Genomic DNA, 17,920 nt, shown 5'->3' with positions numbered 1-17,920 from the left:
ACCTTAAACTAAGATGATTAGTAACGCAGCCGGCCGGCCGCCCTCGCTGGTCTTATCCTCAAGACCGGCCGGTCCTGACGGGCTCACGGCATGGGCGGCCGGCTTCGGATGAGTCTTCAGTGTGGGCGCACAGGTGTCCGCCCTGCCATGCATAACCTTTCACGATAGTGTGATCACGGGGGTATATGGGCGGCCGCCCTACGATACAACCCTTCATCGAAAGCGTAGTTTCCTGGGTCTCATACGTTAAGATGGGTGGCCGGTCCATTTGGCAATCCAATGACGTGAATATCCTTCCGTACGACGTCCGGTCCCTGCTGGTACAACAACCTTTTTTATAAATTCATAAATCCAAACGTCAAGTTAACTATTAGAAATCTTCCTTCAAAAAATATTATACATATGGTGGAATCGCATTGATCAACATTTTGAAAAGAAGAATAAAGAAATCCAAATCTGCAGGGAGAAGTCAAAAGGAGTTGGAAGTGATTCTTTAAACTAAATCGACATTGGAATTGACAGTTTATTACGAGGGAAGAATGGCACTGACAGTTTATATGAATGAAGAACGGCACTAAGAAAAGCCAGAAGGTCTTTGTGCTACACTTTTGTATCCTTCACGTTGCTAATAATAATTTTAGAGTGTATTCATCCTTATAATTGATGTTGGTAATACAACAAGTTCAGCCAAGGCTATGATTCTTGGAGTTCCAGGGACATTGTTATTTCCAACAATTACTAATTCAGCATCTCCCATATACTTTCAATCCTCATCTGTATCATTGTCAGATAGAACTGATTGCTCAAATTCAGCATCCATTATAATCCCATCCATGAGATGCACAACAATCTCGTTTTTTCTAACATCTACTATTTCTGATCGAATCCTGTTAACAACAAGCATTTCGTCGATATCTTTTGAAATGTACAAGGGAAACCCAGATAACGAATCATAGTTCACAAGCTCACCCAATTTCACATTAGAGGAAAGAAGTGCACGAGGGACAGTTGAAAATCCCAATATACGAGTTAAAATCGCATAAGTATCATTAAACCTGTCCGATTTCAAAGCATCGTTCACTGACAGACGTAGATCTCGCTTAAACGCTTCCTCGGATGGAACAAACACAGTAAAAGCATGATCTCGAGGCAACATGTCAATCATCATTTCTCCAAACTTGCACAAGTTGCCATCTTGAATTAAAACTTTTCTGGATCTCGTTATTGGGTAAAACCCCATTGCACTTTCCTTTATTGGGGCGTCTGGAAGCTTGAGAACAGTCATGGTCACGATAAAAAAACAGCAGACACACACCAACATGCTTACAAGAGCAATTGAATGTTTCAAAACTTGACGCCTCCTCATTTTGATGAAACTAAGTATCCCAATAGTTGAATAGTTGCTATTCTCAAAATCAAGATCTTAACTTTTGAACTCGATCAACAAAATCCAGCACCTGAGTATCTAAACAAGAAAAGGAGAGTCAATGTTGAAGGGTCATAATAAACGAAACTAAATAAAGTACAATATCCATTAATAAGTGAATCTTTAAGGGATCAGAAACTAGTAAGAACTAGATTGAAGTCAGATTATCAATTGACAATTTGAGACTAGTGAGTAGGTGACCTTGGGTGTCAAAGAAACAAGTTATCCTCTGTTAAACTTCTAGTTATCATCGCTGCTGATGGTGACTATACTTTGTTATTTACTTCCATATTCTTTTAACAAGTATAATTGGACACAATTGTTGATTTAGTCTATGTTGACCAAATAGTTTATACTTCATCATTTTTTAAAATTTACTTTTGTAAGAAGCTGTGGAAAAAAAGTTACAAGTCTTACATTACTATTTACAATTGAGATTAAAGTCTTTTAAAGGGTAATTTATATATACTTTTAGGAGTAGTCAATTATATTATGCATACCAGCTGTTTCTTCTTTGATTCTTTCATCCTCTTTTGCTTTTACTTTAATTAAACTGTTTATGCAAATATTCCTTCGGGAAAACACCGATCACTTAAATAGCTTGCTTCCAAAAAAACGATAGCTAACCCTCAGGTTCACCCCCATATGCTCTTTCCAAAATTAATCTCGTAAATAGAACCTACACACACGCATATCCTTTTCTTTATGTTTTTTTTTTCCAAATATTATATGTAGGAAACATGAAATTGGAAAATGACGAATACAAATAAAACAGGATCTGAATAGCTAACACTTATAAGGAGATGCATTAAATGCAAAAGAAAAAGAAAAAAAAAACTTTCCTTCACTTTTCACTCGAATGATCAATTTTTGAATTTCGTCACTATTTTTGCATATTCTCGATTTAGTTTCACCTTGGTAAAAATGAACGTGTGGTGTTAAGTTCATTTCCGAACTTTGACCTAGTCTTATGTCCAATAATAAGATTTTCATTCAATTAAGAGAATAAATGTTAATTTATAAAGGACATTTTATGAATAAAGTCAGCGTTTAAGGATTATTAGGATTAATCTTGAATATTAATGGGATAAGTTTATATGAATATAGAAAGGGATATGATAAACAAGACATAGACAGTTAGAATGCTCTAACTAAAAGTTTTCATACTTCTTGACTGTAAAACTTTGACACCATTGTGGGATTTAGTGAAACCTTTTCCGATGCCCATTTTTTTCAAGAAAATCCTACTCCAACATTAGGTAATGACAAAATTATAGATTTCATTTTCAATTTCTTTTGTACTATAAGATTGGTTAATAAAAGATGATAAAAAGTAATTTTTATAATTTGTGTTATGTGCATACTTTTTATGCATACATCTTTGTGGAGTCATTTTGAGAGCTCTCTCACTGAGCTATTATGAGAGCTCTCTCATCGAGTCATAGTAGGAAAGAGATCAATTATTTGTTTAAGAAAATATAATGACAGACTAAATTCGAACATACTTTAAAGTTTAGTTTTATTGCTCAAGACCTGAGAGATTGTATGGTAATAAGTATGATTTCGACCTACCAACTTTAAAGTAAGTCTTCTCCCTTAAAGACCGAAGTCTATCTATCGGTTCATATTTGTTGAAGGTGGTCTGATCTCAATATAATCACTTATTCGAAATAATGACAAGTATTTATCTAGTTTTAAGAAAGGTTTTTAATTACAAATATCTTATTAATTATGGCAAGTATTTATCTAATTTTACCAAAGGTTTTTAATACAAATATCTTATTAATTAATCAGAATATCAGCCAATAATTATAATAATAAAGATATCTTATCAACATGAAAAATGTTCTGCCTCTGATCTTTATCTAGCCTTATAGTATGAAGAATTTTAACTTTGGGGCTATACCGTGTTAGACCCATTTCTAACCTTTGCCTAGTCTTATATGTCCCTTTTCCCACTAGCATACTTGATCACATAGGAGATCACATAAACACGGAATAAACAATAATGACATTATAGCATTTATGTCAAAATAATTAACTAGTTTAATTTGAAAAAAAAAAAGTGTTTATAAAGGACAATTATTTATTACCGAATTTATGTTAAAATAATTAAATAATTTTAAAAAAATAAATAATTGTTTATGTTTTAGATGTATAGAGTCGAATTTTCTCTTCAACGCATGATCTTCAATTGATCATCAAGTTCATGTTATTATGGTTGGGATACGTATTTGGTCCTCTCAAACCAAAGTCAATGTAATTTAGATAACAAAAAAAAAATACATAATTAATACATAACCTACAATCCAATCATAATTAATCGTAATTAAATCTTTAAATAAAATGATTTTGAAATTAATAATATACTTTAACTTTACTGTTCGTTCTCTGAATTATTTTGACCATCCAATCTAGCTCCACCTAATAAAAAAATTGATTTAATAGTTGACCAGACAAAATATTATCCAGTAGTTTATAAAGGACACTTTTTAAATGAGATTTGGTTTTGAGAATTATTCAGATTTATAGGAATATTAATGGGTAGAATGACCAAAATTGCCCGCCCAGAGGTGATGCGTCCCTAACCGTGTGCCTTTAGGTAGAGTAGAATGACCAACTAATAAATTTTTCAAAAGACTCCAAGATATTAAACAATGATGAGTCACATGACATCACAAGCAACATAAGCTACTTAGTCTTTAAGAAAATAAAATATTGAATGAAAAAAAAAAACAATCCCAGACCAAACACCACGAACATATTTATCAAGAATATATGATTAAGAAGGTTGGAGTTCCCCTCAGTATAGGTTCTAGGCATTAATCAAAATTCTAAATCAGCAAACCCCAAATCCTATTGTATTCACTCGATTTTCAGTTCAATATTGTTTGGTGAGTTAGAAAAACTCATAAAAGGGTGATGAGCCTCCTAATATAAACCATAGGTACATGGTTTCTTAACCCAAATTCCATACAATATCTAATATCTTATAGCTTGACAACAAAACACGGGCAATGAATAAACTGTAAAGGACAGTAATAGTTATAGTGACACTAAGAACATATTTCCCAAACATCAACTTCAAAGATCCCAAGACCCAAAAAAACCATTCGTCTTTCTACTATTGAAAAAATTCTTTCAGAACAACACCGATCATTTAAATAGCTTGCATCCAAAGCCACGATTGTTTCACCCTCCTAAGCTATTTCCAAAATTAACCTCGCAAATAAAATCTATAGACGTACATATCCTTTTTTTTGTTTATTTTATTTTTTTCACGCAAATGCAGAAAATAGGAAAACAACGAATTCAAACAAAACGGAATCTGAGAAGCCAACACACATATGGAAATCCCTGAAATGCAAAAAAAATAAAATGTTTTCAAAAAAAAAAATCTGTTGCCAAAAACGAAGCGATCTTAATCGTTTAATTTAACTTTTGGAATTATCCATATTAAGAAATTATATTTTTTTTTTTGGAAATAAATAAATGAAGTGAGGAAAAGAGAAAGGAAGGAAAGAATGAGAACCTGGAATCGGAGAAGCGAGGGGGAAGAGGCTTTTGGTTGTTCCATAGGACGAAGGAAGAAGCGCTCGCGGAGAAGGCGAGAAGCGTGAGGGCGACGCAGCAACAGAGGAGAAGCTTGATCTTGACTGATTTAACAGTGGAGATCGCGAGTAGACGGAACCGCTGCTCTGTCCGACGGTTCCAATCGCTTCACTCACGAACATACGTCAGGTGCTGCGTGCCACGTGGACCTTTCTCAACCGGTTGATTGATCGGACCGCCATCTCCTGGCGTCTATGGGTGGTTCCTGCGTCCCTTCACACATTGATTTCTTCACGCAAGGATGGATGATGATGATAACGGCATGTGAGTGAGTTGAATAAAACGTGTCCAACAAAACTTCGTTGTGGTGGCTTTGGAAATTCTTCATTTGACTTATATAACTGCGATTATGTTCATCGTTACTAACTATCTGTTTTGTTTCCTACTTTTGTAATTAAATTCATTTTTAGCTCTTAAATGGTATAATTAAACTAAATAATTAAATCATAATAATTAACTACCGTTACATCAGTTTAAGTGAAATTTATCTTAGATTACATGTTTTAATATTCAAATAAAACTTATGATCCTATGTATCATAATAGCAATATGTTATAATGTTAACATGTTACACTTAAAAAAAACTCTTATAAATTTCTAAAATAAAGTATACTTGTCTATCTTAAATTCAACATCAGCTATTAAAAACAATGATTTAAAATATAAGGGAATATAAATTAAGGGAAATATTCAATATAACTAAAACTAAAACAATTGTTTCAAAATTTGAAGGAATAAAAGATACTTTTTTTATATATATAAATCAAAGTTAAACCTCACTAATTTTACGTGAACCAAACTACATTAAGGAAAATCCTTTTCCATAATGTATTTCATTTTATTCCAGAAATTCTGATATGAAAATCTTTCATTTTATTCCAGAAATTCTGATATGAAAATCTGATCTCAGAAATTCTATTTCAAAAATTTTATTTTAGAAATTTCAGAAAGTTTCTGAAATGTGTATTCTGAAATATCGTAAAGTAGTCCTTTTGAAAATTATGGTGGGATGTGCAAAGAAATTGTGGGGTGCAGAAATAAAAGCTTTTTTTTGTTTAGGAAAACAGTATTATTCCATATTGGGCCTTGAACTAAAAGCCTAAGGGTGTTGCTCCCTCCACCACCACAGTTTTCTCCCTCCACCTCCCCAATTTTCTTTAATTCCAATTATATCTTCAGATTAAAATTTTTTACTTTTACTATTTTAATTTATTTCAAACTTAACTTTTCTACTTTACTTCCTCCACCTTACTTTCCATCTTCCATTTCCGTTGAACAATCTCTCTTCCGTATTCCATTTCACTTCAACCCTCTTCTCCATTTCACTTCTCTTCCTCCATTTCTTTCTTCTTCATTTTCCCGTGGAAGACCATTTGGTGTGGAGCAGCCGTTGGTGCGGAGGAGGTCGTTCATCTGGCGTGGAGGAGCGTGGATCAGCGCCGTCCAGGTTTGTTCTCCGTTCACCACCGTTTATCTGTTGTGCTTTCTGCTTGAGCGCATTTGAACAGTGTCCACGAAAGGTCAAAACGGATGTGGGACATCTGTTAGCCTTCGACGGATGTCCGACTTCCATCGACGGATGTGAGATATCCGTTGAAGGCCAATCGGACATCCCACATCCGTTTTGCTCTCGGGATGCTGTATTTTTTTTTTAATATTTTAATTGTTTGTAGAATTATTATAATTAGAATATATATTTGATATATTTTTTCTTAATTTTTTTAAATATAGTTATTTGATATATATATATATATATATATAGTTATTTTTAGATTTTCTTTAACCTTTTATATTATTATTTGAATATTTCATAAAATTTTCAATTTATAGTTTCTAAATAAATTGATTAAGTTTTTGAATTAGATATGTAAACTTTTATATATTTAAATTATTTTTATTTCTTGAAATAAATATTATTAATTTAATTGTATTTAATATTAGTAAATTTGTATTTGTATTTAATTTATTTATAATAAATTTGTATTTGTAATAATATTTAATTTAATAATAATTAAATGGAAATGTATTTAAATATATATTTTTAATTAATTAGCTAATTGTTTCTTTTATTTAATTTTTGTTATAGTTAATAAATTAATTATTATTAGTTTAATTTATTTTGAATTGCATTTTTTATAATTTATTAATGATATTTAAAACAATAATTTTCTTAATTTTTGAAATTAAAGAAACAAATTATTGTTAGAAATGGCAAGAACACGTGGTGCATCTTTTAGTTCTCAAGGTGAGAGTTCTCGAGGAGAGAGTTCGTCCCAGGGCGAAGCTCGGAGAAGACCTATCGTTTTTGCTCGTAGAAGTCGTGCAGCTCCTATCCAGGATGACCCCATAGCTGAGGAGCGAGCCGTTGAGGAATAAACATATGAGGCGTATGAGACTCATGGTGAGGAGAATGCATTTAAGGCCCCTAACGACGATGACGATGAGGAGGAGCATGCGGATGTTCATGACATACAAGAGGATGTCGGTGGATTTCCTGGAGGTCCACGTGATGATTCATTGCTGACACACTATGTTCAGCATGTAGCTTATGCTATTTCACAAGGCCGGGTGAGTGCAAAAATAAAATTTATTTTATTATTTTTTTAATGGAAATTTTATTAAATATTGATGTGTAGGATCGAGGGGACACACTGAAGTTGATCTCACACGGAAAAAATGTAAGTTAGGACCATGCGACGAGGGAATTCAACACATTGTGTTGAATTCTAGTTTGATGCCTCTTATAGGGATTTGTTATGATTACGTTGATAAGGGGTTACTCCTCGGATTCATAGAGAGGTGGCATTTTGAGACCAGTAGTTTCCATCTCCCTATAGGGGAGATGTCGATTACTCTTGATGACGTCTCGACATTACTTCACCTGCCCGTGATGGGACAAATGTGTGATTTAGAGGAGTTGGAGTTTGAGGAGGCTCGTACAGCCCTTGTGCAACTGCTCGGCGTTGATGGTGGCACAGCAGGTGCTGAGATGGAGGACGCACGTGGTCCGAAAGTCAAACTCAACTGGCTTAGAGAGATATATGTTCAAAGGTGTGAGTCGCAGCATTAGGACTATGCTGCTAGAGCATATTTGTTGCATCTAGTAGGATGCACGATTTTTGCAAATAAGAGTGCCAGTTATATACATGTGTCTTACTTATTGTTATTTAGAGACGTACACGCGTGTGGTAGATATGCATGGGGTGTTGCTACACTCGCCTATTTGTACGACCAGCTCGAGGATACGAGTCTCGCCTCCACGAAGCAGATGGCTGGATATTTGACTCTATTTCAGGTACAGTTATAACTTTGACATTTATTTCATGTATTTATTTCCATGTTAGAAGATGGATGAAATTTAATTGAATAATTATTTTTTAGAGTTGGATATACGAACATTTCCCTAGCATGGGGAGGAGGCTGTTGGTGACTTCTTACGATAATACCACACCACGTGCCATGAGGTGGCAGAGCCCTAGGCAGAGTTCCACTCTCGCAGAGATTCGGTCACAGTTGGATGTGCTGACATACAGTGGAGTTGTATGGCATCCGTATGAGGGGCATCGGGGCATTCGGCCATTCTTCGGCATCTGTATGTATTCTGGATGGATTCGGATTGGTGACACCCTTTGTCGTCATTTTCCTGAGCGTGTTCTGAGGCAATTTGGGTTTCAGCAAGACATTCCACGATCACCGACTACGGTTCCAGATGCAGATGTAGTGGCCATTGATCATGTTTGGTTGCACTTCAGAGCTCACGTTGTGAGTAATGTCAGACATGTAGCATCCCCTTTTGACTGTGTCGATGGGTACATTCAGTGGTTCAGGAGGGTTTCACATCCTTATATTATTGTTGCTGCAGATGACGCGCGACCGACTCTTGCACCTAGACAGCGCCCCGATGTTCCACAGGAGGCACGACCCCATCGTAGATCGTCTCCACCTTCATTATCTGGCGCCCTGGTATGTTATTTTTCATTGCTTATATTATTAAATTTTGATCACCTTGTTTATTTAATTGTTTGATATAATTATAATGCAGGCTAGATTTAGGCGAATGGCGAGAATGTTACAATCCTTGATATCGTATCGTCATGTCACCGAGGGTACTATTGTACATCAGGTGTCAGTGGACCTGCTTCAGATTGCTAATGAGGGCATTGACGAATATTCCCCGACTAGGAGAGGGCAGAGGCATGTGCGTGGTAGACGGTCGACGTCTAATTGATAGGACTTTGTATTTCATTTTTTCGTTATGTATTACAGGACTTTATATTTCCTTTTTCTCATTATGTATTAGTTGACATCATATTTTCTTTGTATTTGTAATAGACATTTATAATTTCTTATAATTTCAATGTTTTCATTTTGAGTTACATGTTCTTTTATATTGGTTATATAGATGATCAAATATTTATATGTTTAAGTGGAAAAAAATAAGAACTTAATTAACAACAACTAATATAAATATCAGGAATACTGATAATATAAATATCTTCATACATAAATAAATACTACATAAATATCACGAATAATAATAATATAAATATCACGAATATTGACAATAAGTACTTAAATAACAAAATATAATAGTGTATTTTCACATATCTTCATACATAATATAAATATCATGAATCACCTAAGTCAACATAAGATGTTGTTATGTCCATCAACTGTTCAAATACGTGCATCCTACTAGTATAAATAGATGACCACGCTCGTGCCTCAGGATAATAGTGGGTTGAGGACATGATATTCACCATGGGCAACGGACAACCTTCTTGTAGCTTAACCTGCATTATACAAATTACAATAATTAATTGAGTGATAAGTAATTCTAAAATGAAATCATAACAAAATGCACTTACCTGCACAAAATGACATCCATGAACATGTCCTATACAAATTAAGCGATGTTGAGTGATATCAGAAGGTGGTGTGGAACGTAGTGGGAAGATAGTATAATTTTGAGAGTATGACAAACACACTAAGATAACGTTATATCGGTTAGCAATTGCATAACCAATGTCTGGTAATGTCATCCACTTGCTCATGTTAGCCTGTTATGAATAAAAGTTGTTAGAAAAAAAAATGTAATAAAGAAACTACATAAAACGGGAAACACTTACGCCGACAGTGATTGCACCAACAAAGAGTACCTCAGTTCTTCTAGTCTATCATAGCCTCCTACTAGGCTTGCATATTCATCACGCCATGCACTGAGTTCTTTGTACAACTCATTCCTGACAACGGGCCATGAATCTTCTCTAAGTCCCAACAACGCAGCAATGCATCTATACCCACAGTGACCATCAGCCACAACATCAACAACGTCCACAATGAAGGGGTGAGTAGTAGAATGAAACTGATCTATCATTGGAACTCTCTTTTCTTCAATGCTTTTGGCTTTGACTGTAATTTACTTCTCACAGATGAAGATTCTATGGTTGAATGAAAGGCATCCACATACTCAAAATATGATGGATCCCGCGTAGTAGACCTTTCACTTCGTTTAACTTTACTTTTTTGTGCACCCTTTGTCTTGACTTTTTGTAATGGAGGGACCATTGATGTCAATGTAGGACAAACAATCTCAAGTAACTTCTGCTTGATGGTGACTTTACCGCCAATGTCAACCTCATTGAATCGTTCTTCTACTTGTTTCAACTCATCTTTAATGGATAACTGAGGCTTAGTTTCATTTAATTCAACATTTGAGAAATGCAATCTTCGCCACATGATATGAAATTCACCTATAGGGATCATCCTAGGATCATATCGTGCTAATTCACATGCACATGGGACACCAAATGTATGTCTCAATATGCATCCACACTTTGAGGAGTCCAATCCTATCTGCTGCACTATTTTCAATTCCTTAGCAATGAGATCCAATGCATATAGAGACCAACGCCCAATAAGTTCTCTATATCTGTAGCCTTTAAAATGGTCACTCATGAGCAACAAACTACTTTCAAATGACGCCTTAATCTTGTTGTGTTGTAGGATAATGACGTTATGAATATTATCCCAACAAGAACACAAATCACCCATACTATTGCCCAGAACTTTCTTCAAGCTCTAATGAGCAGATTCAGCCCTGAAACAAAAAAAAACCTTAAACAAGTACAAATAAATATTTATCTACAAAACAAATAAATAAAATAACATTACAACATACCTATTTGTGGTTGTGTTCCCTAAATGCATTACTTTGTTCGTCCAGAACTTTACAAAGTATGTGTTGTACGGAATAATCCAAGTCTGATTCACATATGCAAAGAACAAAGGTCATGAACTGCTTGCGTATTGAAAACCATTCACATACTCAGCAAACAAGCTTTCATCAGCGCAATCCATCACATTTTCCCATGCATCCATCAACACTTCCCAAACCTCAGTAGAATGAACTAACATTTTAAGGATGTGGAACCGACATAACATCTGATATGACTTAGGGAATACATTTGCTACGACATTCATCAAAGCCAAGTCTCGGTCAGTGACAATGACTTTAGGACCACCCTCATATGTTAAAAATAAACCTTTCAGCTTTTCCAAAGCCCATGTGAAATTACTCAGCCTTTCAGTAGACAAGAAAGCAAATGCTGCTGAGAAGGTTAACCTTGTAGACGTCATACCCATATTCTCAAGCAACGAAAGTCTATATCTATTTGTTTTATATGTGGAATCCATCATAAATACAACATTAAATGAGTTTAACAATTTGACCGCATCACGATGTGTCCAAAACAAGTCAGTAACAACCTTTGAATCATCAGCACACCTACTCCAGTGAATGTACTTATCCCGATCCAACAACATCATAAGTTGTTGTAGTTCAGTTCTGGACCCTCTTAATGATCGTTTATACGCATGCCTTGCGTTGTAGATTTGTTTAATTGTTGTGACATTTCGATCATTATTTTGTTTGAGTGTTAATAAAATATTTGCAGGTGTAACTTTACTCTTTGTCATATCAACCAGTAATGACTTCTCACTCGTATTTAACCTGCCAGCATAAGGGTGACCAACTAAAGTTTCAGCCAACTCATGGTTGTGATGTCCACACATCACCTTCAACACCCATCCGGCCCCATCTGAACATGGTTTACCCTTTAATCTAAACGGACATTCACATTTACGAGTGCCGTATACACTAGCCACTGCATCAACTTTGTATTTCCTATATTTTTCCCCTCTTTCATATCCAAGTATGACGAACGTTTTTCTTCCCCGTACACTAGTAGCTATGTCAGATCTTACTATTACCACAACAAATCCTAAATCATAAGTCATCCCTCTTACCCATTGAATTAAGTGCTCCCGTGAACGAAATATTTCATTTGTTGTAAATTTATTTGTTAAATCCCTCTCTACAACTTTGCTAATTGATGAAGACAAATCCGATTTCAAACTAAAACCAATTTGAGAATTCATATGAAGATATTCATCCATTTTAAATAATAATCACCTACAAAATTATAATGAGCCTTATTAACATAATTAACAATTAATCAAACAAATATAAAAATATTAATATAATTAAATTATATATTTGATATAAATAAAGTAATAAGTAATTTTTTATATAATTATAAAATTGTTAAAAAATTAAAGATACAAAAATCATGTATAAAAAATATATATTTTACAAAATTATTACGTTTAAAAACTAATTATATATAACATCCAAAATTAAAAATTTAAATATAAACTAATATAAATATACATTATTAAAATACATTAAAAATATATTCCAAAATGTCGCAACCGGAATCGCGACGGGACGACGATCCAAAAAGAAACGGGTTTTGAAAAGAGATTTGGAGTCGCCACCATAGTTTATTATGGAAAAACTATGGAAAAACCTCAAAACGATAAAGCACAGTCCACGAAAACCATATTCTGGGTTCGGGAGTCGGTTACGTGTAGGGAAGGTGTTAGCACCCTACGACGCCTGCCCTAAGGCAGTACCTTTAATTAAATGCGCGAATATGATGTGGTTTTCAAAATGTTTAACTATCCCCTAAAATAAAATTATAAATAAACAAAATATATTTTTTTTAGTTTTTTGGGCCCGACAAGGATTGACCTTGCTCCTACGTATTCTCATTCAAAATGAGAAATCAGGGTTACGTAGTTCTAGCTAAAAGATTGTTTGTTGTTTGGAAAAGCATATGTTTTTAATTTTTGGAGATTTTTATGTTTTTAATATTTTCGAGAAGGTAATGAGTACTAGGCCGACGCGAACGGTCGCACGAGTACTCATACCTTAAAAATGATATTTAAATATTTTTAATTATTTTTGAAAAGAGAGATAACGATATTAAGCACTAGGACGATGCGAACGATCACACGAGCACTCATACCGTTATTTACTTATTTAGGAAGACTTGAGAGCATTGAGTGCTAGGCTGATGCGGACGATCGCACGAGCACTCATACCCTCGTTTAATATTACGTAAATAAGAGAGAAAAGTATTGAACACTAGGACGATGCGAACGATCACACGAGTGTTCAACCTTTAAACGTATTTTTGAAATTTTATTTAAGAAAAGAAGAAAAAGGTTTTTAGCACAAGGACGACGCGAGCGGTCACACGTGTGCTCAAACCTTTAAAACATATTTTTGTAAATTTATTTAAGGAAGAAGAAAAAGGTTTTTAGCACAAGGAAGACGCGAGCGGTCACACGTGTGCTTAAACCTTTAAAACATATTTTTGTAATTAATTTAAGAAAAGAAGAAAAGGTTTTTAGCACAAGGACGACGCGAGCGGTCACACGTGTGCTTAAACCTTTAAAACATATTTTTGTAAATTTTATTTAAGGAAGAAGAAAAAGGTTTTTAGCACAAGGAAGACGCGAGCGGTCACACGTGTGCTTAAACCTTTAAAACATATTTTTTGTAAATTCTTTTTATTTAAACTATCAATATTGTATTATTAAATATATATTTTAGGATAAGTAAATGTCTAAAATAAATAAATAGAACAAAATAAAATAAGACAATAAAGAAAAATAAATAAACAAAAGAAAATTGAGAGGCTGAACGGACGCTGGGAAGAGATTCAGAATAACGAGCGTTCGTTAGGTAAAGAACGAACGTTCGTTGGGGGAGAGGACGAACGTCCATTGGGGAACATAACGGACGGACGTTTAGAAATGTGAGCTGAATGATGAGCGTTCGTCGAGAGATATGATGAACGGACGTTGAGAACGAAGGCTCAATAACAAACGCTCGTTGAAGGCATGGCGAACGGACGTTGAGAAATTGAGGCTGAGTAACGAGCGTTCATTGGTTCGGAAACGAACGCTCGTTCGTTTGGATAACGAGCGCTCTTCAGGGAGAAGATTTGAACGAACGGTCAAAAAGCTTAAAGAGAACGAGCGTTCGCTCGTTTGGTGAGAATGTTGAACGAACGGTCAAAAAGCTTAAGGATAACGAGCGTTCACTCGTTTGGTGAGAATGTTGAACGAACGGTCAAAAAGGCGAGCGTTCGCTCGTTTGGATAACGAGCGCTCGTTCGTTTGGAATGGTTAACGAACGATCAAAAAGGCTCAAGGTTAACGAGCGCTCGCTCGTTTAGATAACGAGCGCTCGTTGGTGAGAAACGAACGCTCAAAAAAGCTTAAGGTTAACGAGCGTTCGGTCGTTTAGATAACGATCGCTCATTGGTGAGAAACGAACGCTCAAAAAGGCTTAAGGATAACGAGCGTTCGCTCGTTTAGATAACGAGCGGTCGTTCATTTGGAATGTTGAACGAACGGTCAAAAAAAGGCTGAATGTTCCCGGACGTACGTTCACTTCTGGGCTTGGCCCAGTCCAATGCTTCTAACCTAGAATTTCCTAGGGGTTCAGAGATTCATCCTCATTCTCACTCCTTCAAGCCGGTTTGCACCTTCTCCAGAGATTCAAGGTTTCTTGTTCAATCACCACAACTGATCACCACCTCTGCCATGGCCGACCACCGTCACCTCAAACAGAACGCGCCTTGGCTTCACCGGCGACCCCTTCGCACCACCAGAACCACCGTCAGCCAAGACACCATCGTTTCCACTTCTCTCTCTTCGAAAACCAGAGATTCTCAGGGATGGTTTTCCTCCGTCTTCATCTCCGATCCGCTCGTGCCATCCTCATCCATCAACATCCACTTCACCATTGCTAAAACCTCCACGACGAGCATGCACTGTCACGATGATGTCCCTCCCCATGCCTATACTCATCCACCTCCTCGGCCACCTCCACGGCCACCAAATTCCTTCTCAACAGCTCCAGGCCGCCGGGACTCAATACCCTCGTGCCACTGCTTCCTTGCTCTTATCTGCACTCTCCGATACCGGCAACCCAGGGAGGGGTTCGTCTCCCCCAGTTCAAACATACGAGCTGCCTCTTCTTCGTCGAGCTCTCCGCCTTTCACCGCCGAGACCATCGTCGGCCATCGCTCCAGCTTATCCCTTCATTCTTGGATTGTGCGATGGGTTTTGGATTTTGATTTGTTGAGATTGGCCGTGAGCATGGGAGTTATAGCAGAGAGAGGAAATATGGTGTAACAGAGAATGAAAAGAAGGGGAGGTTGGTGATGAGGGAACTCATGGTGTTCAGAGGAAAAGCATTCATCATGGAATAAGCATAAGAAGCAGTTATGCAGTAAGCGTTCACGATGATTCTGGAAGCACAGAGACTTACCTGCTGTTAAGGTGGCTGCTATCGTTCGCTGCGTAGACGGTGGCCTCTTCTCGCCGGTGCCGGTGCCAATGCTGACTCTGGATGATGATTCCAGATAATGGTCTTCTCGTATGCACTCTTTTCCCCTCTTTTCTCTCTCTGATCAAAACCCAATTCCCCTCCCCAAAATCTTGGAATTATTCTCTTGTAACAACCTGGTCTCCCCTGCTGAGACACGTCTCTTCTCCCATTTCCCACGTTTTCTCCCTTTTTTCTATTTTTTTACTTTTTCCAATTTTATTTTATTTATTTTTTTACTTTATTTTTAATTTTAATTTTATTTTTCAATTTTTTAATTATTTTGATTAATTAACACTATTAAAACAAATTGAAAATAAGAAATAAAATAGAAAAAATTAAAAGCAAAAAAATCTAAATACATAAAAAAAGAATAAAAATAAAATAAAAGCCAATAAAAACACATTGTTTCAACCCGGACAAAATTGGGTGTTGACAGCTGCCCCTCTTTACTTAGATATTACTAAATAATATGAAAATTTAATCTTTTCGTATTATTTAAGTAAAGCTAAGTAAAGATAAAGACACTAATTTTGTCTGGGTTTCAATCATGAAAGAAAACGAACAAAATAATTCAAGTCACGATGCCAAATGACCAATGTCAAGTAAAGTATCAGTAACAAAAACTAAAACCTGGATTTGACCATTGCCTCGCAGAGGGCCAAACTCACAGAACAGAAATTTAAATCCGACCATTGCCATGTAGAGGGTCGATAACAGAAAATTAAAACCTGGATTTGACCATTGCCTCGCAGAGGGCCAAACTCACAGAACAGAAATTTAAATCGACCATTGCCATGCAGAGGGTCGATAACAGAAAATTAAAACCTGGATTTGACCATTGCCTCGCAGAGGGCCAAACTCACATAACAGAAATTTAAATCCGACCATTGCCATGCAGAGGGCCGATAACAGAGGAGAAAAACTTGAATTCGACCATTGCCACGCAGAGGGTCAACAATACAGAGCAACGAGCTGAAATTGACCATTGCCGAGCAAATGGCCAGTGATACAACAACGAGATGGGATTAGACCATTGCTTAGCAGAGGGCCATAAAGCGAAAACTGGATTCGACCAATGCCTTGCAGAGGGCCAATATCGTAGGAGAAAAACTTGAATTTGACCATTGCGAAGCAGAGGGTCGGTATCGCAGAAGAAAACTTGGATTTGTAACTTTCTGAAACGTTGGTAAACACTTAGCAAAACATTGAATAAACTTAAAAGCAAATGTTGTATTAACCTTTTCACAACTTCTCTTGTGCCTAAAGGATTTTTCAAACAAAATACCTTGCTTATTATGAAATGTATGATGTAATGTCATGAGGGTGCATGAATGAATAAACACATGAAACCTTTGCTTTCTGTTTTTTTTTTTTTTTTTTTTTTTTTTTTGCCACTCTCTCTTAATTAGACTGCCCATGTTTGAAACTCATTGTCAACATTGTCATCAAACCTAATGTACGTTCAAAACGTAATCATAAAATGTCAGGAGACAGTGAGCCCTCTAATGAGAAAGAGAAGGGTGTAACCATGAGTTCCAGTTCTCTTTATCGCTTCCTGCAATCCAATTTGGCCTGAACCCGAGAAGGTGAGGGAAAAATAGGGACGAGAAGTAGATAGCTGAATGATTGTATGTGGAGCTAACATTTGTGTTCTCCTCATCTGGGGAGATATGGTTAACATAGAAACATGTAGGGCCCACAAGACTGCCCCAATTTTGTTGTGCACAATAAGTACGATTTGGGGAGGTGAAAAGGTTTGGGTAGGAAGGATTGCCCCAGTTGAGGATTCCTTCTTGACATGACGATTGACGGGGAGACTTTACATTGTATTTTCACTTTTCATTTTCAATGTCCTTTCTTTTCTTCTAGTGATGTTATCAGTCACCACATCATTCCTTCCCAGAGTTAAGTTCGTAAGAAAGACCAGGACGAACAATCTTCAGTCGGTGTGGACTTTAATCGGCTTGTAACGTGGCTAAAAGGCAAACGGGTTATGCAAGAAATGGATAATGAAGGCCCAAATAAGTGTTTGACGGTTAAAGTTTTTAAACAAGAATCATTTGCAAGGTGCCTAGTCAACTGTCTTTAGAGATTTGAACTTCAGGCATCCTTTATTGTTGTTTTTTTTTCTT

General features: G+C 36.1%; 2 protein-coding genes and 1 pseudogene across 2 annotated transcripts; all 3 read right to left on the bottom strand.

Moving 5' to 3' along the window:
* Window positions 1-499: 499 nt before the first annotated feature.
* On the bottom strand, window positions 500-5,403 carry LOC124829286 (uncharacterized). The gene is made up of 2 exons (XM_047302760.2): window positions 4,959-5,403; window positions 500-1,465 (listed from the first exon to the last, which is right to left on the bottom strand). Exon 2 carries the CDS (start codon window positions 1,364-1,366, stop codon window positions 764-766), a length of 603 nt encoding a protein of 200 aa, XP_047158716.1. The 5' UTR covers window positions 1,367-1,465; window positions 4,959-5,403; the 3' UTR covers window positions 500-763.
* A 4,263-nt stretch (window positions 5,404-9,666) lies between these two features.
* On the bottom strand, window positions 9,667-11,092 carry LOC148200481 (uncharacterized; annotated as a pseudogene).
* Window positions 11,093-11,329: 237 nt separating this feature from the next.
* Window positions 11,330-12,337, bottom strand: LOC148200480 (protein FAR1-RELATED SEQUENCE 4-like). Its single transcript, XM_088112961.1, has 2 exons — window positions 12,051-12,337; window positions 11,330-11,825 (listed from the first exon to the last, which is right to left on the bottom strand). The coding sequence occupies exons 1-2, from the start codon at window positions 12,335-12,337 to the stop codon at window positions 11,330-11,332; spliced, it is 783 nt and encodes a 260-aa protein (XP_087969087.1).
* Window positions 12,338-17,920: the final 5,583 nt, after the last annotated feature.

This window comes from Vigna umbellata, chromosome 4, assembly GCF_029865625.1.
Source record: "Vigna umbellata cultivar VRB3 chromosome 4, Vumbellata_1.0, whole genome shotgun sequence".
Taxonomy (NCBI): Eukaryota; Viridiplantae; Streptophyta; class Magnoliopsida; order Fabales; family Fabaceae; genus Vigna; species Vigna umbellata.
This window is presented reverse-complemented; position numbering and strand designations above follow the sequence as displayed.